Source organism: Ambystoma mexicanum, chromosome 4q (genome assembly GCF_040938575.1).
Source record: "Ambystoma mexicanum isolate Mex_15411 chromosome 4q, UKY_AmexF1_1, whole genome shotgun sequence".
Lineage (NCBI taxonomy): Eukaryota > Metazoa > Chordata > Amphibia > Caudata > Ambystomatidae > Ambystoma > Ambystoma mexicanum.
Genome location: NC_090928.1, coordinates 1,226,920,464 through 1,226,946,219, shown reverse-complemented (window position 1 = coordinate 1,226,946,219; position 25,756 = coordinate 1,226,920,464). Strand labels below are relative to the sequence as shown.

Below are 25,756 nucleotides of genomic sequence, written 5' to 3'. Positions count from 1 at the left end.
TACATCTGCTAGAAGGGGGAGCGAGTTACAAGCTCTTTCTTGTAAACCCCCTCATACAATCTTTCACAAAGACAAAGTTGTCCTGCAAGTGAAGCCTAATTTCCTCCCAAAGGTGGTTTCTGAATTCCATATCACTCAGAAGATTACCCTGCCATCTTTCTATCCTCCTCATCCGGGAAAAGTAGAGGTTACACAGGCTAGACCCTAGAAGGGCTTTAAGTTTTTACATTAGTAGACTGGCTAGGATAAGACAGGCAGACCAACTGTTTGTAGGCTACGCAGGTCACAAGCTGGGGTTACCGATAACTAAGCAGACCATTTCCAGATGGATCATTCTAGCCATTTTGGAATGTTATAAACTGGCAGGAAAAGAGCCCCCTGAAAATGTTAGGGCTCATTCGACCAGAGGTATTGCAGCTTCATCGGCCCTCAAAAGAGGAGTGCCGGTGAAAGACACATGTGCGGCTGCCACATGGTCGTCCGCCCATACCTTTACACGATTTTACAACTTGGATTCCTCCTCCAGTCAAGAGACTAGGTTTGGAAGGGCAGTATTGCACTCTATTCATCAATAAAAGGAAGCATGAAGTCAGTACTCCCACCTCCAATAACAGAATACTGCTATGGGAGCCTATCTAAGATAAGGAATACGTCGGAGGACACAATCCCTTCGAAGAACAAGTTACTTCTTACCTTGTAACGTTCTTTCGATGGGATGTTCCTCCAATGTATTCCTTATCGACCCTCCCATCCATCCCTGCAGTACTACTTCCCTTGTTGTTGCAGCTTACACTCCTTCAGGGTGATTAGTCCAGTCCAGACAGAAAAACGGAACTGAGCAACGGACGCTGCGCGCAGCCTTTTTTAGGCAGGATGACGTCGATACGGCGGCTGTCGTGGGACATCGACTCGGCGGACGTCGACGCGCAGCGCCCTCTAGAGAAAAATTTTCCAAGGCCAGCAAAGCTTGAAGGAGATATCTAAGATAAGGAATAAGTCGGAGGAACATCCCTTCGAAAGAACGCTACAAGGTAAGAAGTAACTTATTCTTCTGGCACGTGACGTTATTCATATTACAACAAACATGAAACAAGTGGATGTAGGTACACGTCTGCTAACCTTTCGCAGAGCCAAGAGAGGAAGAGCCAAGGTTGTCTGATAGTAACTTAATGTGTTCTGGGAAGAAGTTAGTCAAGTTTAGGAGTCATGGGTGGCGAGGGAACGTTATTTGGTTAATATGTGCAGGCATATCTTGGTTAGATTCTTCTGTTCATGGAGACAGTTTTTGATATTAGTTTTTAGCCTCTTGTTTGTGTATTTTGCTATTAGGGATTTTAGTTGCATAGTAGTGTAATACAGATGCGCAGAATATCAAGACTAGCTGCTTATTTTAAGAGAAAAAACATTTCAGGTAATTCCTGTGGCTTGTGCCTTATTACATCTTTTTGAATAGGTGAGAATTGTCTGTGTGCGCTGATACAAATCTTCTGAGCGGCACCCAGAAAGAACCTGGGTAAGCGCACATGTGCACAGTTTAGAGGGAACATTGCTCACCAGAGTGCAGGACTGATGGAAGCCCAAACAGTGTCCAAGATCTGTGGTGTTTACCCAGCGCTGAAACCGCAAAGTGCTGCTTATCCGAAGACAGCCCGTAGCTGTTGTCGACCATCTAATTGCTGCCGCAGGAGTCCCCATATATTTTGCACAATGATTTATAAGTCTTTGTAGAAAAGAAGAAATCAATGCAGGGCTACAAGCTGATTAGGCTTCTGAAGTAAAGAAGCTGTTGGCAACTCTACAGAGCAACCCAGACAAATCTCAGCAGAGAATAAGTGAGGTTAACAGCAAGAGATAAGTTGTTAGACTGTACAGTACCTTTGGTTAGAAGAAAAGGCTTTGGCTGACTTCTGTTCCTGTGCATCTCTGCAGATCCCGTGTTCCTGGGCCTCAGTCGTGGGGACAAGAGGGTGGACGTCTGGAGGACTCCTGCACTGCAACAGGACAATCAGCGACAGTAAAGGACCAACTTCTATTCAGTGGCACTTTGCGGTTTCAGCTCCTTGTGTCTAAGCAAATTGCAACACTGCAGATTCTTGGGGTTCCATGTGTAAATATCCCTGCAAAAATATTGTGGTACAAAAATATCCCCATATTTTTGCAGTGATACTGACCAAAGGACCCTGCGGGGGACACCCCCGCAACCCCTGCTTTATTTCAAAATGTGCATGGTGCCACCCCTGCTCCCACAAATTATCCCCCCAAAAATATTGCCTATGGCGAGACAAACAGCCTTTTGTACGGCGTTATTTTTGGTGGGGATATTTTGTAGGGATACCATTCTTGGCTGTTGAGATGGCCTTTCCTTGCATCTGTGGTCCAGCACTCTTGAGGTGGATCAGGCCCAGTTAGTCCTGCTTCCTGGGAGTCCGGAGGATCTTCCTAGAGCTCTTGGCCAACTTAAAAGCAGCACACACGATCTGGTGTTCCTCTCCCTGGCTATTTGGTCCCAGCAGCAACTGCAGTGGAATTTCAACCAGCTCTGAGAGGATGGTCCAGGTGGCTTACTTTGGAGTCGATTGGTCCCACCAACTGAAGGGGAGAACTTTTCCTTGCAGGGCTTCTCTAGTCGAAACTGTTAGGGAGAATTCCCAGAAATGTGCCAATTACCTCCACCTTGGAGACCCCGAGCAACTTTTGAGGACTTGATTTTATTTTTTTACCTGGAGAGGATCCCTTTTTCCCACTCTTGTATTTTTAAACTGTTTCTTTTGGTTGTGGAGTTTCACAAACTCCATAGGCATCATCTTTTACATTATATCACACAGCACCTTCTAAGACTTTCCTGTGCCACTGCACTGAATGTACTGTGTGACACAATGTAAAAGAGGACGACTATGGAGTTTGTAAAACTCCATAACCAAAAGAAACAGTTCAAATCACATTAAAAATACATGAGCGAGTGGGTAAAAAAGGGTCAAACTCTCTCCAGGTAAACAATGTAAGTCCTAGGTCAACAATGTAAGTCCTAGGTCCAGCAAAAGAGCCCAGGGTCTCTAAGGTAGAGAAGAATTGGCACATTTCTGAGAATTCTCCCTAATACTGTCCCTCATGAGAGTCATTGGTTTTTAACTAATATTGCTGGAAAAGGTTTTTATCCAGATTTTAATTGGAAGATTTCAAAGTGCTCGCATGATCTGAGAACCTGTTCAACCTTTTTTCCTTCCTTTAACCTTTCCTTTCTGTGAATTCAGAATTTACAAAGTGCTATAGTGATATTTAAATGCCATGACTGTCCTAGGTGAAGTCACATCAGGGTGTATGAAGCATCTCTAAAGAGTATCTACTAGCTTTTTCTCTTTTTAAAGAATACTTATTTAAATGACCGTTTAATTTTACTAGAAACCTTGAGTGTAAGTGTTAGTGTTATTTGCATAGTTGTTTAATTTCTACTGCTCACATGTAGCCCTCTTGAAGGTCTGGCTGCTTGGTCACAATACCAACTTGTGTAGTACAGTTCTATACCAAAAGGTGGCTTTCCTAATGTTGGGTAAGATTTGATTTTCACAGTACTGGTAAATCTTCCTGACCTGGGTCAACCCCAGAACCTTTTGCTTTACTAGTGGGATATGTTTCCTTAATACCTCAGTGAGTGGGAACCTTTTTCCACACTCACAGAATCTTTTACTCTTTTTATGGGTGTCATTTTTAAGACTCGCCATAGTTTTTCTTTAACAACTTTTTGGCAATAAGAGTCTGGCACTGAGTCCCAGTCTGCCAAGAATGCTTGTGGTATCAAGTGAGGAGCTGCTGCTACAGATACTGATATCGTGTGAAGAAACTCCTGCCCTGTTTCTATTTCCACTGAAACTTTGTTTAAAAATTCCTTTCCCATGCGGAGCGGCATCTGCCCGGGCTCGACCCGCGCTTTGGCAAGGCCGGCATGGTTGACTCTCCCAAGACTGGTTCTGTCATCGGCCCTCCGACTCGCAACAAGATGCTCCAGCGATGCTGTATGTTAAACCCATGGATGGCCGTATTACAAAAAGGCACGGCAGGCAGAAGGTAATTAAACAAGTTGTTACCTTTAAAACAAAACATTTGTTACGATTCCTTGCAGGTTGCCGCCCCAATGTTAAACGTTGCTTTTCCTCAGCCTGTGACGCCTGCGAATCTTGCAGCTATAGCGCCTCTACTCTCGCTCTCAGCTGACTGCTCAATCAATACAGGCGATCACTCTCATGAAGAGTTAACACCAGGCCTCTTGCAAGCCTTGTACCTGTGTCGGCGTTGGAGATTGTCAACGACCAAAGACTATCGCCAATGGGTGTGGATACGCCTGATATCTATTTCTTTCCGTTTGACATAACAGATGCAGAGATTGAGTGCTTCGACTGTGGTGCAGGCGGATATTGCTGAAGCCCAATGTGCTCCATCGGACTCTAATCCTGCTGATGCCCGACCGAGTAATCGCTACTCCACGAGCCAGCACGCACCAGTTTACCTTTCTCTCTTGGTACCTGCTTCCAACCAGAATGTGCCACGAACGTCCAGGACGCTTGCAAAAGCGTTAGTGACATCGAAGGTGAAGCCACTGAAGATGTCCTGTCTGCCTCTTAACAGCTCTACGCTGTTACCACCGCTCAGCTCTGCCGAAGTCCAGTTTACTGGTAGTCGGCGGACTAATAGTTTTGCCAAGAGGCAAATTGCAACGTGGCGCTGACTCGGATGCTGATGAATTGAACTTGGTGAACTCCTCCAAAAGCTCATCAAACACGGTCTTGTTGGATGCTTATGACGACGTTCCTTCAGCCCCACGACTGAAGGATCAAAGAAACAACTTGCCAGTTTTGAAGTTGCCAAGTCGGAATGACTTGCCAGTTCCTAAACTTGTACAAACTCCCACAAATCAACATTGTCAACAAATCATTAACATTCCATCGGTAGCACTGCTTACATCTACGCCCCAGTTATAGCTTCCGTGTGGTCAATCGGAGAAAATACAGGAAACTCCAAGCTTGTCTAGATGGACTGGTGAACGTAATAGTTCTAAAAGGACGAGACCGATCCTTGACCCAGTGAATCTACCAAAGCCTCAAATCCTGAATAAAGAGCCATCAAGCCACGCAGGTTTGCGAGTTGATTACCCTACAACTCCAAATACAAAGTCAAGTCTTTCAGTCGCTGCAGCGATTCAAATTCACTAACGTGCTTGCAGCAGCATCACAAGCAATGATTCTGCTATATGAAGCATTGAACGAAACTATTTGTGATCAAGGTGCAATGCTAATGAATTTGAGCACAGAAATTGAGCAAATTCACCATATATTTAAAGCAGCAAATGCAAGCTGAATTGACTGTGTGGTGATTTAGCCGCACGCTATCATTGTCAAAATGACAACCTAACCACTGGCCTGCTAGATGCAGTAAAATGGATGAGGCAAAATGCCAACTTAATGGCAGACTCGTGTGCATGTGTCAAAAAAGCCCAGTCTGGGTAATCTGGACAAATTTGCACCACAAAGAACTTAAGCTCAATCCAGAGCTCATCAACGACTCTAGCTCAGGCCTCTGATCACACCCATGCAATGAGCGATTTACCAGGAGTACCATCTTCAGTGACAACTAATCATCTGCCCAGGGAAGAGGGCAGGAGCCCTCTCCCCCGCCCCGAAGCAGCCAGCAGCACAGACGAGGCCCACAGAGACCGCCTGACTAGGTCTGAGAGGCCTGCCTGACCTCTCCATGCCGGGCGCAGCGCGGCGCCAAAACGAGGCTGAGACCGCCTCTTAGCTCGAACGAGCATCCGCCGGCAGGCGGATTCGCCGGCCCTCACAAAGGCCACACTAAGGCCTGTTGGGTGCCCGTGCCTCCGCACTCCACATCATCTGCCCAGGGAAGAGGGCAGGAGCCCTCTCCCCCGCCCCGAAGCAGCCAGCAGCACAGACGAGGCCCACAGAGACCGCCTGACTAGGTCTGAGAGGCCTGCCTGACCTCTCCATGCCGGGCGCAGCGCGGCGCCAAAACGAGGCTGAGACCGCCTCTTAGCTCGAAAGAGCATCCGCTGGCAGGCGGATTCGCCGGCCCTCACAAAGGCCACACTAAGGCCTGTTGGGTGCCTAAGGAGCCAGGGACCAGGAACTCTGCCCCTACCACTCCAGAGCCACCATGAGCAGGAGCTCCTTCCATCTACTGCTGGAGCAGTAGCCAGCCCTGCCTGACACCAGGTATGTCACGAGTCCCTAGCCGCAGCACGAGCGTGCGTCTTGAAGGCAACACGCGGCGTATTATTTAATAATATCCGCGCCGCTCAAGCGTGTGGCCTTCTCCAGCCAGGATCTGCCCCATTATTGCACTCAGAGTGCATCCAGCCACCAATTGAAGCCCCTAGGTCCACACCATTTAAAGATGGCTGACCGTCGCATCTTCAGCCCTCCACCCGGCCCCGCAACCCTGCAAACATCGTGATTGGCCCCTCTCCTCTACTGGGAGCCAACCACAAGCCAGCAGGCTTCGAACCGGCCCACCTCGAAGGAACTGTACACGGTGCCTATCTCTAGCCTGTATACGCCATCGAGCATAGGGCTAGATCCCCTGCCCATCTCCTCTGGGGCAAGCATACTGCCCCTTACAGCAACCTTTTTTCCACTGCTCCAGCCAGCAACCTGAACTGCTTCAAGCCTTCACTGAACCCTGTTTTTGCAGTACGGTCTAACACAAACTACTTTCACATTGTGTTGTGCCTTATGGTCGCTTAGAGACCACTGTGACATTGTGTTGTGCCTTATGGTCGCTTAGACCACTGTGACATTGTGCTGTGCCTTATGGTCGCTTAGAGACCACTGTGACATTGTGTTGTGCCTTATGGTCGCTTAGAGACCACTGTGACATAGTGTTGTGCCTTATGGTCGCTTAGAGACCACTGTGACATAGTGTTGTGCCTTATGGTCGCTTAGAGACCACTGTGACATTGTGTAGTGCCTTATGGTCGCTTAGAGTACACTGTGTATTAGCACTGTGTATTAGCACTGTGTATTAGCACTGTGTACTAGCATTTCTCTGATTCTCTGCGTTAGTACCCTCACTGCAGCACCATTGTGCACTAACATTGCGTACTAGCTTCTCTCTGATGATTTTGTGCGCCAGTTCCCTCTAAATTCAGATATGATAACCTGGACCTTCCTCATTATGTTCCCATTCTGCCTGGTCCCCCATGACACCCCTTGTACAGGGCCACACTTTCGCTTACACCCCAATGGCCTCAGCAGACTAGCCTGCCCCAGACATTATCCCATACCCTGCCCCACCCCCTTCCTACCCAACATCAACCCCTTCCAGCCTACCTCCTCCATCGACTCTCGTCGCACAGCAGACACCTCCAGCCCCCAAGAAGCATCACAAACTACTCCCATCGACCAATCCACTATCACGAACCTCACTACCAGCAAATCCTATACCTGCTCAGGCTTATCGAGACTCACCCGACTCAGATCCAGAACACACACACCCGTATCCTTCCTCAATCTAGGCAACAAACAAAATATAACCTTAACCAAATCTGCCCCTCCCTGCACACGCCCTACACTTCCGTCAGACCAGATATCACACGGCCTGAACGCACCCTCCCCCCGCACCCACATCAAAAAATCATGCATCACCACCGAAACCATCAAAGGTGCACTCATCAATGCGAGATCTGTAGTCGCCCATGCCCTAGACATAGCCGACATTATTTCCTTCAATGATCTCGACTTCATAGCTATTACAGAGACCTGGCTCCACCCAGCGTCTGGCCCCTCTCTATCACTTGCTATACCCAATGACTATACCATCTACCGTGCAGACAGACAAACAGCTAAAGGTGGTGGAGTAGCCATTATTGCAAAAAGCTCCATCAACATAAGACACATACAAAACCAATCACTGCCATCAGCGGAACTACTCACCCTCAAACTATACACAACGCACACAAGCACTATCACCATCCACCTCATTTACAGACCGCCAGGCCCTATACTATCCTTTAATGACGACATAGCCCTTTTACTCTCTGACAATATCAAACCTAACTCTCGACTACTCATCCTAGGAGACTTTAATCTAGGTCTCAATGATGAGAAAGATGACAAAGCTCACACTGTCGCCAACACAATTTCAGAATTAGGACTCACCCACCATATCACACAACCCACACACAACAAAGGCCGCATCCTTGACTGGATAGCTGACCTCAACTGCAACACTACCATCCTTTCCAACACTCCATGCGCTTGGACTGATCACCACCTTATTACCTTCACCATCAACAAAGGCACTCAAACACCAGGGCCTTCCTCCAATGCCCCACCCACACTCACAAGAAACAACAAAAATATCACACTAGAGAAACTCCTCCCGTTACTCCAACCCATCATCGACTTCTCACCCACCATGACCAACCCTACTGAACTAGTAGAGTTATACAACACAACTATCCTTAAGGCCATAAACACCATAGCACCACTCAAGCTTCGGAAAGCCAAACCACGAGCACACCTCAATTCTTGGTTCACCCCCAAACTAAAAACACTCCGCAAATCCAAAAGACAAGCTGAATTAGCATGGAAACAGTCACCATCCACTATTAATAAGACATCTTACGCACTGGCATCGAACATCTATAAATCAGCCATCATCCAGTCTAAAAAAAACATGTAAAATGAAAGAATCAGCAACGCCAAATCTAATACCAAAGAGCTCTTCAATATCCTGAGAGAACTCGAATCACCCTCCCCCACTCCAGACACTTGTAACAAAGACATCCACTGGTGCACGAGCATCCAGGAAGCACTCCTAGGCAAAATTGCCACACTACAAGCCAAAATCCTGACAAAGAAAGAAAGCCTCACCCTCACTGATAACACCTCCCCCTCTACACACACCCACACCACCCCCCAAAATGATGACAATAACCTCTTTGAGTTTTCCACCATAACCATCAAAGAGGTTGAAGAAATAATCTACTCTCTTAAACCGTCCAAATGCCAAGGCGATACCTGCCCAGCCCCAGTCATTAAAGATGCAGCCAAACAACTTGCTCCCTTCATCACTTCCCTCATCAACTCATCTTTCACCTCCAACATAGTGCCCAACAACCTCAAGGACTCCTGGGTTCTTCCTTTACTTAAGAAGCCCACCCTTGACCCTAATGTCCCCACCAACTACAGACCCATTACGACCGTACCCTTCCTACTAAAAATCCTCGACAGAGCTGCCTATCTTCAGATACAGAACCACCTTGAGAAAAATAACTTACTAGGACTCAGACAATCAGGATTCCGCCCCAAACACGGCACTGAGACCGCCCTGATTGACCTTAAGATACAGATGGACAACATTAAAGACAATGGTAAACTAGCCATCCTTCTCCTTCTTGACTTATCGGCCGCCTTCGACCTGGTCAACCACGACATCCTCTGCAAACATCTATCCTCAGAGGCCAAATTTTCAGATAACGCCAACGCATGGATCCATTCCTTCCTTAACAACAGATCCATGAGAGTCTACGCACCCACAGCCTCTGCCATCCCAGCCCCAGTCACTTGCGGTGTCCCCCAGGGCTCCTGCGTCTCCCCCACTCTATAATGTGTTCACGAAACCCCTCTTTGACATATTGGACCGCTTGGGTGTCATCTACACCAACTACGCAGATGACACCCAAATACTGATCCCTTTAACAGGCGACTACTCCACCGACCTCACTGCTCTCAACATTTATTCCATTATCCAAGAATGGATGGCCAAGCATGGCCTATGCCTCAATGACGACAAGACTGAACTTCTTCTCCTAGGTTCCCAACCCAGACTTAATAAACTCGACAAACTCTATCAAGCATTCACTATAGACGGCAATAACATCGTCTCTAACAGCGTCAAAACCCTAGGAATCTACCTCGACTCCTCCCTCACACTGACAAGACAGATCAATTCCATCTCATCAGCCACTGCTTACACCTGTAAACTCATCAATGCCAGCAGACCTTACCTCTCACCATCCAACTGCATCACCTTAGCCAGAGCGCTAGTCCTTTCCAAAGTTGACTACTGCAATGCGTTATACTTGGGAACCAGTCAGAAAAACATCAACAAACTACAAGTCATACAAAACAACGCCTTGCGAGCAGCCCTGAACATACCCAAACATGAACACATTTCGGACGCCAGACGCACCTGCCATTGGCTATCCATACCACAAAGAATTGAATATAAAACCATCTCACTCACACACAAATGCCTAGCTAACCAAGCACCCAGATACCTATCCGACAATCTCAATCACCACACCCCATCGCGCCCTACCAGATCAGCTCAAACACATTGCTTAAATATCCCAAGATTTAAGCTCCAAAAAGCAGGTGGCTCCAGCTTCCCCGTGCTTGCCTCCAAACTTTGGAATTCACTTCCACTCGAGCTGAGATCAGAACCTTCCTTTCATAGATTTAGACACAACACCAAAACTTGGCTTCTATCCAAAGAAACGTAAACTGCCTAGCCCTACCTTACTAGCATGCACCAAGACTGTAAATTTGTAAATATGTAATCGGTTTGTACATTTCTGTTGTATTATTCTTGTTGTATTCATCGCAAGCGCCTGGATGCCCTAGGGCCAGGCGGCGCTATACAAATAATAAACTAAACTAATGAATTGGTGCTTGGAGATTCGACTTCATGTCCAATAATTGGTGTGGAACGCCCTCTGCCCTTTGCAGAAAGAAATCTGTCTGCCCCAGCTCCTGCAGAAAAGCCTATTGGAGCTGAGATACGAGCTCAAACTCGGCCACAAGTGGAATCGCATGGAAAGCAATTTTCTTCATTTGGTATTTTTGTTGGTGCCGCCAAGTTAGGCACTGTTGGAACACTGCCGAAAGTGAATGTGGGTGTAACTTCTGATTAGCTGATGGCACCTTCCAAGAAGAATAAGAGCTCTAATGTAATGAGAAAAACCAAAATGAAAACTGCACCCTCTGGCCATCCAAACACAAAAATTCATAAGGAACTTTACTTCACCCCCAAGACTAAACCGATTTTAACGTAACCAGTGCCTGTGGAGGCACTTCTACTAAGGCGAATAATGGTCAGCCGTTGCTGGCAAAACCAGTGCTCAAACGATGACTCGTCAGTTACTTCTGTGCTATCTGCGTCGACTAACCTCTGCGACTTATCCATGTATTCATGCACTTATGACCACGAAAGTTCACAGAATCCTGGCGCAGTGCTAAGCTCAGCACCACGGCGGCCAAACCGACAATCAATAAATGTCGACAATACTGTGCTTCCCAGTCGCAATGTTGAGCAGCTAACTACATCATCTGTTGAAACTGGAAAGGCTGCAAAAACTGTTTCGGCAGTCCCGATTTTTAAATCCAAAATGTACTTCTAATCAATGTAAACAGTTTATTCATTTTAAATCTCGGGTGCATGAAACCAAGCAAAACCAAGCAGCCTCCTACAGATGTAAATTAAGATTACAGAACATCCATAGCAATGACCATGAGCTGAAACTCAATCGAGCAAATGTGTTGAGGCTGTTCAAATGTGTTCCACCACTCCGCTTGATAGACTCTGCTGCCATAAAAATTGTGGAATATGTCAGTGCAGTGCTCTGACTCAGTCCTGCTCCATATTGAATCAGCTGGGGTCCGAAACACGATTCATAAAGCTGCCAACGATCTCTTGTTTTTTGGCTTTGAGATTTCAGTAGAACCTGTGAAAGTCAAAGCAAATTCCAGCATTGAGTCGGTTAACAACAAATCGATGGCAAATCATCACACACCGATGGGACTCAACTATGGGAACATATTTACACTGCATCAACACAAAGCCATTTGGAGAGATCTAATGCCAATCCTGCAAATCTTAAGAGGCATCATGCCCAGGAATAGCCATGATTGGAAGCTCACGTCCCAACATTTCATCCTATCATGGAACACCCGCAGCTTTAAGCATTTGTTTAACGATGTTGAGGTTTCTCTAGAAAATGTCTTTGCAATTTGTTTACCGGAGACATGGTTACTTGAGGCCCCTATGAGAGATGGTTACACCATGTTGGTTAATCCCACTGTCAAAAACGCTCCAGGAAGACAAGAGTGCGGGCCTACTAACTGATACGAATAACCCAAAGTTGGTCAACGCCGGTGTGCGTAAATCCAAATCAATATGTGCAAGTCTCAATTATGCATACAATGAACTGTAACTTAGTGGCTAAAAAACTCTTGATTGTCAATGGTTATTGGAACCCTGCAAAATTAGTGCCAAGGCCTTTGTAAATGCCATAGGTAAACTAATAGATGATGCAATGCTGACGTATAATTAACAATTATATGTTGTGCTGACTTCAATTGCTCATGGTTTCAGTACGATCAGTTAACCCAATGCTATAAGCGGCAGTCAATAAGACGTCACGGTCAGGGGGCAAATGTGGTCTAATGCAATGAAAATGCGTGACTGTGTTGTGCTAAATGGTGCAGTAAGTGGCGACTTTCCCGCCCAGCCAACATGGCATTGTGAGCTTTCCCATAGCATTATTCATTACTTTTTGGTTTCAAGAATCTTTGAATCAAAGATATTAAGCTTACATGTTCAAACTATGACCCATAGTGATCATAAGTTCTCCAGAATGGGGTCTGGCACAGATTCACATGCTCATGAATATTCCCTGTCAGGCTGGGAATCCTCGGTAAACAAATCAGTTTCAGTTTTGTTTCTGATCTGTCTTTCTATTAGTAACTAATCACTGGTCTCTGGGTCATACTGCCCCCAGTCAATGACTGCCCTCTACCTAAGCCCCTCCTCTGGCAGCCATCTTCAGATTTTTATCACACGTTCAAGTGTTGGGAGTCCTCGTGCTATAGCTCTCGAGCTTTTACTGCATTATGCGAGTATTATTATTATTTTTTTTTTCAAAGAGTTTAGTCTAATTTTTTTCGGTCAATCGAGCCTCAAGCTCCACTGTTTCTACTTCCAATCAACGGGGACCAGTTTCAGAATTTTCTACACCCCTCAAGGGCAAAGTTTTCATTGAGTTGCGCTTCTTGGAGGATTCCAGAAGACCCTGAGGCCTACCCCGTGGACATGGCCCAGGAAAAAGGAAGCGAGGACCAGCATTCTAGATGCTCTGTCTTCACAAAGACAAAACGCACATGGAGAAGGACTGTGCGTTTTGCAAGAACATGTCGGAGCATGTTGGAGTTTTTTTTTTTTTCAATGAATAGTGCCTGTTGTTGATGGGTTGCCCTAGGGCCTCCCATTTGAACTTTCTTTTGCTAACCTTGAGAGAACTAAAGTTCCCAAGGGTAGAAAGGATCTTTGGATCCCTTTTACATTTTATTCTGTGAAGCCAGCACACTCCACCCTATGTGGAGTGATGAGAAGATACAATATATCCCCTTTCACACTAACAATTCTGTTACAGGGACAAGCTTACCTTCAATGGCTGGTGGCAGTAATACATTTGCACCTTCACCGCGTGCTGTGTTCACAGTTGCAGTAAAGGCACCCAAGGGTGCTAATTTTACCAAAATGGCTGCTGTATTCCCTTTTCACAATTTTAGTGTTTCTTGTCCTTTCGTGTTCCTTCCCCTGACATTCAGGGTGAGAAATTACTTTGGGATTTTTATCTCCCCGCCCAGGCTCCGATCTCTGTGAAGGCAGGAAAGGAGGGAGGAGGGCAAAACTCCAGCCTTTTGTTTTCCTCCTTGCCTGAATGGGGACACATCCCAGTGGGGGCTGGCTTTCCTGATTGGACAACTAGACTTCCCCTTGTTGTAAAATGCAGAGATTGTGCTGTAGTTCCTGTTAAATATTCGGAACCTGGAAGCAGAAGACCAGTCTACCACTGGAACCAAAACGTAAGTGGAGGATGAAGGAAAAGCTGAGGTGATTTCAGCGACCAGAGAGCCTGCTGTTTAACCCGAGCCTGCTCTAGCCCTTCCTTCCGATCAGCCTCAGGACTCCGAAAACGATCCGACCCAGAGCCTGCTGAGCCCAACTAGACTCCAGAAGCCCTGCATTTTGAGCCATCCCACGCCGTGCTGTGACCTTGCGGGGCTGCAATAGCCCAATACCCATTGTGCGGTGGATGGTCTTCCAAATCTCTCCTGAAACTTAGTAGGCATCCTGGTGTATCTCCAGAGACATGAATAGAGTCCGAAAAGTCCCCTCATCAGAGTGCTGGACCTTTGTAACTATGAGAATTCAATGGCGATATTCTTTTTCGGTGCTCATGTAAAAGGTGCCAATACGACAGAACCGTATCCAGCCGCGAGGAAAACCTTGCCTAGAGCCTTTTCCATTGAACCATGCTGCAACACTCCTTCCAAGGTCTTGTTTTCAGTCAGCACAAGGAATCCACCAACCAGTTTTTTTGGCTGGAGATCCTAAAGTCGTCCTGCTGCATCTTCAATGCTGAGGTACTGTTTTGGCTTCAGTATGTACTTACCTTAAACCTCTTGTGATTCCTGTGTAGTTGTGGGGTGTTTTCTGTGATTGCAAGGCCTCTCGTCCAGTTCACCCAGTTCCACTATTGGAATCCTGCAAGGGTGTCTTCTGTGAAGCCCCTGAACCTCTAACACTATGTAAAATACTCACCTGTTTGCCCAGTCTTCCTGAGGAACTCTGACACTAGACCCTAGAGATCCCCCCCCACCCCCGCTACTGAGAACACTCATGCTCCAAGAATAATGGAAATACTTTTAAGGGATTGGGCCTTTTGCCTAGAAAAGAAAATACGTGTTAAAAAGTGACTTGTAAAAGAGTTGGTAACTAACTCTGAGAGAACAGTTTAAAAAAAGTTCTTACTTACCTTGGATGTGTCATGCACTATTCTCAAAAGTATGTTTAACATCGTTCTTTCCTTAGAAACAGTTTGCCATTCTAACAGAGTAGATGTAAGGGTATATTACTCACCTGTGATCTGGTTGTGCCTCCTCCCAAAAGTAATGTTGCTTTCACCAGATTATTCCTGTTAGGATAATTGTCCCCTGACTTGCTGTTAGCCTGTCCAGAATAAGTCAGCATTAGGTTTCACCTACCTAGAAGTCTTTCAATAAAGTGTAACCTTGGATTTTGATTTCCCGGTGCTGTTTTAGATGGAGTATATACCTGCCCCAGGTTGCTGATGGGTACTTGAAAAAGTTTATGCGTTTTACTTGAGTTGGCTGCGCCATCCAAAAATGTTACAATATTTAGGAAGAAAGGAAATCTACTTTTATATATTTTATCGATGTTTTGACACAATGTATCATTGTATAATTGTGTTACTGTGTAAGGTTTTAATGATAGAAGTTGTATATATTTGTAAATTTGCCTGTTCTTTTGTTTTAGTTGAAGTAAACCTTTAGTGTCTTTGTGGACCTCTTACAATCCTTTCCTGGGTCACGGTGGGTGGGGATCCTTATCGGCTTCAGCCCAAGGAAGCTTACCTCTGATGCAGCTCCATTAAAGCTGTTATTCATGACCATTCTGATCCATAACAAGGAGATGTCCCTTGTCCCAATTTATTTCCATGGACAAACTTTTAAACTATTGAAGTGCTGAAACTTCATACGTATTCTGATATTTTGATTTACTTCTTTCTTGGAAGTCACTTGAGGGACACCTCACTGATTTATTTTCTTTCCTTTTTTTGTGCATCTAGGTTGAAATATAGTAATTAGCTGCAGTGGAGATTTCTTCTAGGCATATCATCTGATAGTTGTTGTTTCATTAGTATTCATTGTGGACCTTCCATTGTGTTCCTGTGTCAACACTACCTTATTGCCTGCACTTGACACATTTGCCTAGCTACCACCAGAAGGTTTGTCTACTAACGGGTTGCTCACCCGAAGCCCTCACCTGTAGACTTCTGTTAAATCGCCTTAAGCCTGGGGAAGTGAAGGATGGACAAAAAGTACTGTTTGGTGACCTGTACCTTTCTTTTTTCAATGTAGGCCAAGCAATCTTGCCGTGTTGGGGTTGCAACTCTCAATGCCCTGGCAGGCTACCTTGATTGGGTAATGATGAGCTACATCACAGAGTGTAAATGTGAACTCCTGGAAATGCTGTGTTTCTTCCTGGATAAGCCTGAGCTGCAGTTGGAGGCAGCAGATTGTCTCTGCATACTCCTTAATAGAACGGTAAGTGTTCATAATCTGGTGTTGCAGAGATCTTGCTTTTTGGTGTCTTCCCAAAAGTAGACATTAAGCCTTTACTGCCTACCAAAGTGAACAAACTCTACCTCTGTCCAAATCAAATTGCCTTGTGTAGCCCAAGTGTTTAGAATGTCTAGGTTGTAAGCAGTGATATTCGTTGAATAATCACGATTTCATGTCATTAGTTTCTTATTTGTAGTTGAGATATTTGCATGGCTAAATGTCCACATTCTTATCAGTACTGCATTTGAAACCAAACCATCTGATTCTATATCTTGCATTGTCTAATTGCCATGCAGGTTTTCCTTCAAAGGAAAATCTATCAAAGAATTTTTCAAAGCCCCGAAAGTGGTCCTTTCTTATACACTTGTGGTGGGTTCCCTTTAGACTCTTAAGTGCTAATAGTGATTAACTTCTCTTCACATAGGATTGCATAATAGCTCAGTAGTTAATAATAGATGTTACTCTTTGTGAAGACCAAACTATTCTAATGCCCTGTTTATCAGGTGTTTGATTCTGTTTTTCAGATTTCCAAATTTTAGCAGAACATTTAGCCCTGCCTCATTCTCTTTCAAGATGTTAGGGACATCACTGATAATTGCACCCTGTCCCATTATTGCTTAAAGTATTGCCCTCTACGTGCACCAATGTTTTTGCTTTAACTTCCTATTAGCCTTCTATAGTGTTAAAGATTTTCTATTTGCACGTTTCCCTCCATGGATTGCGATTGGATCCCTAGTCTGTTTGCTTATTTGCTTATTTTTGTACCCAGGCCTGACTTTTTTCACGTTCAGTAAAGTTTTCTGCTTTACTTCCCTTGCCTTTCTTGCTCATTCTTACGGGGAAACTGACTAGTCCCTAAGACTGTCAGTAGTGAGATACTGTCCTTTTTTTGGAATTCTTGTATTAGTACAATTGCAAACGTCACTGTACAGTTAATATACTTTGTATCCTTAACTTTTTATCTGCTGGCATTTTGGTTACTTTGACTGTGCACTTTTGCATGTACAGCATGTGGCTACTAAAGGTGGCTAACACCCTAAAATGTGCATGCACAAAAGGTTTGCTTGTTTTTTGGCTCATGTGTCCTTTGGCCTTCTTCCTGCCTTCTCAGGTCAGTAAATACCAAATATGGTAACCCCATTCCTGGTAAATTCTTCTGCCTTCATGAGCAAGTGGGCTTTGTGTGAGCCGGATTGTGGAGCTGGGACTGTCTTGCCCCAGGCTGCATTCTCTGGTGCTTGAAAGCCTGTTGATGAACTAATGTGATGACCAGTGATTGTCCAGGTTTGAACAACCCTCAGCTTTTTGAATGTTACAGATCTTTACTATTGGTTGGTTTGGGCTTGCTCCCACCCTGAATCTTGGATAAAAGGAGCACCCCTACAGCTATTTGACAGATCATTCTTGGACCAAAACTTTGGAGCGTAGAGGCCCACTGATCACCTGAGGAAAGACCTGAGATAGGAGGAAAAGTCTGACTGCGACAAGTGATTCCCTTTGTGGCGCTGTCCGAAACAGCTCACCTGAGTCCAGTCAGGAGAGGGGTCCTGCATTGTTTTGTTGCATTCTGGCACCAAGAGTCCTTGCACCAACCAAAGACAGTGATCCGAGATCTGCTTGAACCTGCAAATCGAGGGCTGAGGCTGTCTGCGGGAAAAGCAACCTCAGACCTTCCATCGACCTGCCAAGTCCTGTGAAGAATTGGAGTACGGGGTGGGAGAGGGGAAGTTACAGTGGTTATTACCTGCCCCTACACTCCCGCTAAAGGTTTTGGTAACTTTGACACTTTGGCTTTGCCATTGCTTGCGGAAGCCTTCCGAAAGTTGGGGTGTTGGGCAAGATTGTGTGCAGTACCCTTTGGGAGACTACAGCAACCTTGACCTCCTGGCAATAGGAAACCACCCTTTGCTATAAGTCTGTACTATACAGGTTGGTTGTGGCTGAGCAGCTAGGCTTATCTCAAGAGGGGTCAATGTTGAGCAGGATGGTTTTTAAAAAGATTCAGTGACAATTATTGAATTAAACTTACACAAGGTTTCTTGATTAAACAATTACTAATTTAACAGTTGAATAAGCCTTCAGAATGGAGCAATTTTATATATATGTAACACAACACTTCAAAATACACTTAGTTTCTCTAAATCAGCAAGTACCCATTTGGGATGGCACACACAATCTTCCTACACCCTGAGGTGACTTAAATAAATAGAACACTGTGGATATTAATATATTACTGACACAGACTTTAGTATTGCTCTAAATCTATCAAACAAAAGGGTTGAAGAATAAAGCACATGTCAATCTGAGGCAGGTGAGTATTTTTTGAACCACCCAATGCTAAGTAAGTTAACCCCTTCCTGGAGGAGAGGTAACGCACAAAGAAGTGTCTTTCAGGTAGCCAGGCTAGCCAATTTTAATTGAGCAAAAGTCTAGGTGAGCTGAAGCACTTCTTGCAGGTAAGTATGTATTGCACAATGTTTTAGAAGTCTTTGTAGAAAAAGTAGAATCAATGCAGGGCCACAAGCTGGGAGGCTTGTGAGAGGCAAAGCTGCAAGCAACTCTATAAAGGCAACCAAGGCAAGTCTCAACTGACAAACAATTAAGGCTACAATAACATGAGGTAAGTCCCCTTAGTTTCAAAGTACCTTTGGTTAGAAGAAATGGTTCCCTCTGGCTTCTGTTCCGAGACGTCTGCAGAGCTACACAGGGACTCCTGCACTACAATTTAAAGGTTGGCAGCAGCAATGGGCAAACTTCAATTCAGCGCACTTCGCGGTTTCAGCTCCTTGTGTCTATAGCAAATAGCACCACTGCAGTCTCTCGGATACCACTCTAGACTTTCCTTGCATCTGTGGTCCAGCACTCTGTTGAGGTGGCTCAGGCTTGGTCAGTCCTGCTTCAAGGGAGTCCTTCCGTAGGATCTTCCTCTGGCTCGGGTCCGAACTTAAAGACACTCACTCAATTCTGGTATTCCTCTCCCTGGCAATTCAGTTCCTGCAGAAGCAAGGAAGTACAGCCAGCTCTGAGAGGATTTCCAGATGAGCTCGTCTTTGGGTCAATTGTTCCCACCGACCCAAGGGGAGAAGTCGTCCTTTACAGGTCTTCTCTAGTTGAGGTGAATTTTGAGCTTCAGCACAGAAGCAGGGCTTCACCTGGCAAACCAACGGTCCAGGAGTTGCAGCAGGCGTCTCTTCCAAGTTCTTCTTCGGTTCCTTCGTCCAGTGGTCGACTCTGGCTTCCAAGGCAAAAAGCCTCACCTTTTTATGCAGGCTTCTTCCATTCATTCGCAGCCAGTGGTCACTCAAACAGCAAGGAGGCCGGCCAGTCGCCTTTGGGAGCTTTCCTGTAACCAAGGGAGTTTCAGGCACTTCCTTTACATCCTGCCCCTGCCAGATATGTTGGAGCCAGAGGTGGGGTTCACTTGTGAATCCCACCAAAGACCAAATGAACAAAGGGATCAAACCGGGTTTGGCACCCATAGTAAATCTCAAGAAGGACCTTTCCAACAAATGGCAAAAAAACAAGTGGGACATTTTGATAAAAAATGGGCACCCATGAGTGCCTTACTGCAGCTGCAATTGCAGCCCGCTTTAAAAACACACACAATGGTAGGAAAAAGTATACCACTGCCACCAGCCATTATTTGTAGAAAGGGTAACATAAAAATGTTACATAAACTATACAAAGTTGATACTAAGTAAACCCTCCAGCACCATATGGTAAGATAGTGTGTGCTGGGTCTAGAAAGTTACAAAATGTAAGTAAAGTCAATTTCACTTAACTGCTCGTGGAAACAGTTTCACAAAGAGAAGGTATTTAAACCTTTGGGAAATCTAAGACTTCCCTGTGGTACTGCACTGAAGATGCTGTCACAATGTAAGGATGATGCCTATGGATTTTGTCAGTCAAAAGAAACTGAGTCCAAATGACAAATACATGTGGGGGGGGGGGAAGGTCTCGCTCTCTCCAGGTTAGAAATTAAGTCTTTCCGTCCTGCAAAAAAAGCTGGTGGGGTCTCTAAGGTAGAAGGGAATTGGCAAATTCTCCCTAACACTGGGACACTTCAGCTGTTTAGTATAACTTGTCCTCTAACCCTTGGAATCGTTCACTGGACCCCAGAGGCCCTACCTTAATTTATTTCAAACTTTGTATGCAGTAACCCAATGGAAGACTACACCAGTCTTGTCCTCTTGGTATTGGGTAAACCACCTTTTAGTATAGGCCTGTACTACAGCATTTGGTAGAGTGACTGAGCAGCCAGACTTATCTCAAGAGGGGTAAATGTGAGTTGTACAGCTGTAGCATCGAAATCCATACAGTGTCCAGTTAATGTATCGACTGTAAGAGGATCGAATGCAAAAGGATCGACACAATAGGGCCGAAAACAAGTCTTTTTTCAAAAGAATTATCTTTTTTTGGGGTTTTCGTATAGGTAAAGTGTTTTTTATTGAAAAAAAGGGGGTTGGGAGGGGGACCCCCCAAAAAAATATAGAAAGTTTTCGGTTTGTTTTAGGTCCTTTTGAATCGATCCTTTGACCTATAACCACACATGCAAGTATCCAAATAACACTTGCGCTCAAGATTTTCTGGTACAATAATTTATTTAACTTTGTTTTAAATAAGCATTCTTTAAAAAAGGGCAATGTGCAATACACTTCAAAATACACTCAGAATTAAAAATGAAAGCAAAGCAAGATGTTTCATACACACTTCCTACACCTTTAGGTGACTTCAATTACTAGGACAGTATTGGCATTTATGTCACTTCGATACTCTGTAACATTTGAGATTGGAAAAAGAGGAAAGGTTAATGGAAGGAAAACGGTCAACAGGTTCTCAGAGCATGCAATCACTTTTAAAATTCCCCCAATGAAGTATAGATTAAACCTTGCCCAGCAATGCTAGTTTAAAACAAATGTACCACCTATGAGGGATAGTTGGAATCAAGGTCAATGGGTTAGAGTCCGCAGGGAACCAGGACAATTCTGAGAATTCTCCCTAACACCCACTCACCACAGACTCCTCTCTGACTGGGTAGGCGGCTCGCCTCCTTCGACAGACGGTGCGTGGTCCTCAGCCATGTCATCCAATCACATCAACATATTTCAACTACTAGCAGTGTTGAAGGTCCTGATGGCCTTCCAGACATACCTACAGGGGGGGTGGTAGAAATAGTTCTAGTCCTCATGGACAGTACTATGGCCTTGTATTACTTCAGCAAACAAGGCAGCACTCGTTCTCTAGGGCTGTCCAAACTGTTTCAGAACATATGGAAGTTGGCTCTCGAACACAAAATGTACCTCCTTTCACAACATGTTCCAGGGGAACTCAATCTTCTGGTGGACGTACTTTGCAGAGACTTCCCCGTACCCGTAGAGCACGAGGAGCGGCTACAGGAATACATTGTAATCTTTGCAGAATGGGGCTTCCCAGAGATCGACTTTTTCGCCACTCTGGAGAACGCTAATGCCCAGATTACACCTCCAGGTACCCTCAGAACCGCTCCAAGGGGAACAGTCTTTGGATAACCTGGTCTGGGAAATGTGTCTATGCTATTCCCCTGATTCCCCCTGCTCAACAGAATAGTGCACAAGATGCACCAAGAGCCAGTCAGGATGATTCTGGTGGCCCCGTGCAACAGTGTTGGGGAGAATTCTCAGGAATGTGCGAATTCCTCTGTACCTTAGACCCCAAGCAACTTTGCTGGATTTTGTTATGATTTGAACACTGTTTCTTTTGGTTGGGAGTCTGGCAATCTCCAGAGGCGTCCTCTTTTACATTGTACCACACTGCACTGAAGGTGCAGTGGCACAGGGAAGTCTTCCAGATTTCCCCAAGGAATACCTTCTCTTGGATAAACTGTTTCCAAGAGCAGTAAAATTGACTTTACTTACACTGTAATTTTCTAGACCCAGCACACACTTACAATAGGGTGCCTGAGGGTTTACTTGGTATCCCTTTGTCTAGCTTCTCATGTAACAAGTTTCGTTACCCTTTCCTCGATAAATGGCTGGTGGCAGTGGTTTACTTAACTACTGTGGTGTGCTACTGTGGCCCGGTTGTCTTTTTTTCGCCATTTCTTTGTGGAAAGGTCCTTCTTGAGATTTACTCTGCGCGCCAAACCAGGTTTGGTCCTTTGGTTAGTATTGTCTTTGGCGGGATTCACGAGTGAAGCCGGCCTCTGGCTCCAGGCTGTCTGGCGGGGGCAGGAAGCATGGGAGGTGCCCGAACCTCCCTGTGCTTCATCTCCTTGGAGAATGCATTCCTAGGTGATTGGCCGGCTGGCTGTCCAGTAAGGACAGCCACCCTGCTGGGTGACTGACAGCTAGGCTGGAATGAATGGGAGAAACCTGCGTAAAAGGAGAGGAGGCTTTTTGGCTTGGAAGGCAGTCGACCACTGGACGAAGGAATCCGAAGAAGAGCTTGGAGAAGAGATGCTTGCTGCAACTCCTGGACCGTTGATTTGCCCAGTGAAGGCCTGCTGCTGTGCTGAAGCTCCGCATTAGTCTCGACTAGATAAGCCCTGCAAGGACTTCTTCTACCCTTGAGTTAGGGGAGCAATCAACTCCAAAGTAAGCCACCTGGACATCCCCTCGAAGCTGGTTGTATTTCCACTGTAATTGCTGTTGGAACCGAATAGCCAGGGGGAGGATCATCAGTTTGTGTTGATTTTAAGTTGGGCAAGAGCTCTGGGAAGATCCTCCGGACGCCCAGGACTGACTTAGCCTGAGCCACCTCAAGAGTGCTGTACCCAAGATGCAAAGAAAGCCTGACTCAACAGCCTAGAGTCCGTGGTGGTGCTAGTTTCTCCTGAACTGCAATCATCCCATTGCAGCGCAGGAGTCCTCCAGGCGTCATCCCTCTTGTCCCCACGACTGAGGCCCAGGAACACAGGATTTGCAGAACTGCACAGGAACAGAAGCCACCTGGAACAGTTTTTCTTCTAACCAAAGGTACTGTAAAGTCCAAGAGTTTACCTCCTTGTTGTGTAAGCTCACTTGTTCTCAGTTGAGGCTTGTCTTGGTTGATTCTGTAGAGTTGCTAACGGCTTTAACTCACAAGCCTAATATGCTTGGGGCCCTATTTCCCCTTTTCTACAAAGACTTGTAAAACATTGTATAAGACTTTTTACCTACCTGCAAGAATTGCTTCAGCTCACCTAGACTTTTGCCCAATTAACATTGGCCTGGCCTGGCTCCCTGAATGACTTCTTCCCTTTGACTTTGTGTTTTGTCTTCCTTCTAGGAAGGGGTTAACTTTGCATTGGGGGTTACCAAAAGTACTTAGCTGCTTCAGAATATTTGTGAGATCTCTTGTTTTGTTCTAATAACCTTTTTTTCTTTGCATACACTTAAGTATTGCCCCAATGGCAACAGTGATATATTAATGTCCAGTGTCCTAGCTATTTAAGTCACCTGAGGGTGTAGGAAGTATCTGTGTGCCATCCCAAATGGGGACTTGCTGATTTAGAGAAACAAAATGTATTTTGGAGTGTATTTGTGTTACTATTATATTGCCCCCTTCTGAAGAAGGCTTACTCAAACTGACTGTTAAATAAATTAATCATTGTTTAATCGAGAAACCTTGTGTGTAAGAGTTTATTTGAATACTTGTCAATGTGAATCTCTAACTCCCCTACAGTTCACATTGAGCCCTCTTGAGATAAGCCTGGCGGCTCAACACGCTACCTAAATTGTGTAGTACAAGGTAATATCAAAGGCTGAGTTTCCTATACCTGTAGTCGGAGTTGTTGTAGTGCACCCAAAGGGTACTGCATACAAGCTTTGCTTAACATCTACTATCTGGAAAAAACAAAGCCACTAAGAAAAACAAATCAGTTCTTCGTTTCAGTGGCAGCTGGTAGTGAAGGGGTTCCTGTCTCTAAATCGGATCTCCAAGCGAATCGTAATCTGCATCACACCGTTTCTCTCTTTACCCTTCACGCCTAGAGCACACTATTTGGGGCATAGGGGGTACCATATCATTCATTACAAATGTTACTCTTGATTTCATTTGAAAATCATCAACCTGGAGTTCTGTACACACCTTTACACAACACTACTGCCTCGATGCACACCCTAGATCTGATTCTCGGGTGGGACAAGTAGTTCTAGGGCATCACTTTGCTACTGTTCCTTCTCACATCCCGCCACCATCTCTGGGTACTGCTCGCTAGTCTATACACAGCATGTGATTCTAAGCAGATTCCCAAGCATCAGAAGACGAGCATTACTCACTGTAATAGCATTTCTGATGACAATCTTTTTAGGTTCAAATGCGCCTACCCTTCCTTTCCCTCGTTGAGTAGAAGGAACGGAGACCTCTTACAGTCTCTTCTGCACTCTCACGCTGACAATAAGGCTCCCTCACAGCAGAAAAAAACACAACCAGAGGGGCCTTGACACGAGGGATTCCGGTTCCGGTGGGGGTGTAGCCCTGATCTTCCACGAGTGGATTCCTGCCTCTGACATTCCTACGCCGGCCTGCTCTTTCAAATGCCTCGTCTGCAGTCTCCCTCCTTCTCTTCCCTCCTTCTCTTCCCTCCGGCCACCTGGTCAGATTTCCTCCTTCCTCTGAGTGGGTGGACCTCTCCTCCCTCTTAGTTTAGACCACTGAACGCCTTCTTGGAGACCAACATCCACCTGGATGCTGCCTGGCCTTCCTCTGGACACTTTCACAACCTTTGTGGCTGTTGCTGTTATTCTCCCCTTTGGCCCAACTCACTCTGCATGGCAAACTCTGGATGTTCTGATCTCCTCAGACCTTCCCCTGTCCATCTCTCACCACTCCTTTCTCCTGGAGTGCTCACCCTCTCTACCCCCCCCTCCTCCTCCCTGGCCAAGGCAAGTCCATCACTGCCACTCACCTTCTCAGTCATCCGACCCATGGAGCTCATGTCAGTTGAGGCTTCCGCTGCCACTTTCTCACCCCACCCGCTCCCTTTGGCTGACTCGCACCCTGACACAGCCCTTTCCATGCTCCATTCTGCTAGATCTCATACTCTCAATGTTCTTGCCCCCGTCATGAGGATCCGCCCAAAGCCAAGTGCAACTCGTGGTACGACTCAGACCTAGTCACCCTTAAACGCAAGTGCAGGGTGGCTATGGGGAAATGGCGTGCTTCATGTACATCCTCTCACAAACTGGCTTGCCACCTTCTCCAAAGGGAATATCAGATATCTGTACGCACCAAGGAGAGGGCTCACACCCAAGCCTGCGTCTGTGCGGCATCTAACCAACCTGCAAGGAACTGGCCAATCCTGCCGCAGTCTCTACCTCTCCTGTCCCTTCCCAGGCCCTCTGCACGGCACTGGCTTCTCATTTTATCTAAAACTCAGGACTTCCTGTCTCCTCTCTCCTTCCTCCCGCTATCCCTGCTCTTCCTCTGGCCCTTCTGCCACCTTTCCTCCCTCCTCTGCCTTTCCCCTGTTCTCCCCAGATGAGGTTTCTAGACAAGTCTGATCTATGAAAGTCTTCCCTCCCCCCCCCCTGAAGCACTCTTGTGCACCCTCTTAAGAAAACCTGTGCGGACCCGTCCTGCCCGGCTAACTATCGCCCAATCGCCATCACTCCTTTCCTGGGAAAACTCTT

The 25,756-nt window shown here is 45.8% G+C and overlaps 1 protein-coding gene across 1 annotated transcript in view; it reads left to right on the top strand.

Moving 5' to 3' along the window:
• Positions 1-25,756, top strand: part of LOC138468291 (exportin-5-like) — a 1,210,104-nt gene that overhangs the window by 157,556 nt on the left and 1,026,792 nt on the right. Inside the window, exon 6 of the mRNA XM_069608777.1 lies at positions 15,963-16,148. Coding sequence (XP_069464878.1) covers positions 15,963-16,148 — 186 coding nt within the window. The remainder of the gene's footprint in view (positions 1-15,962; positions 16,149-25,756) is intronic.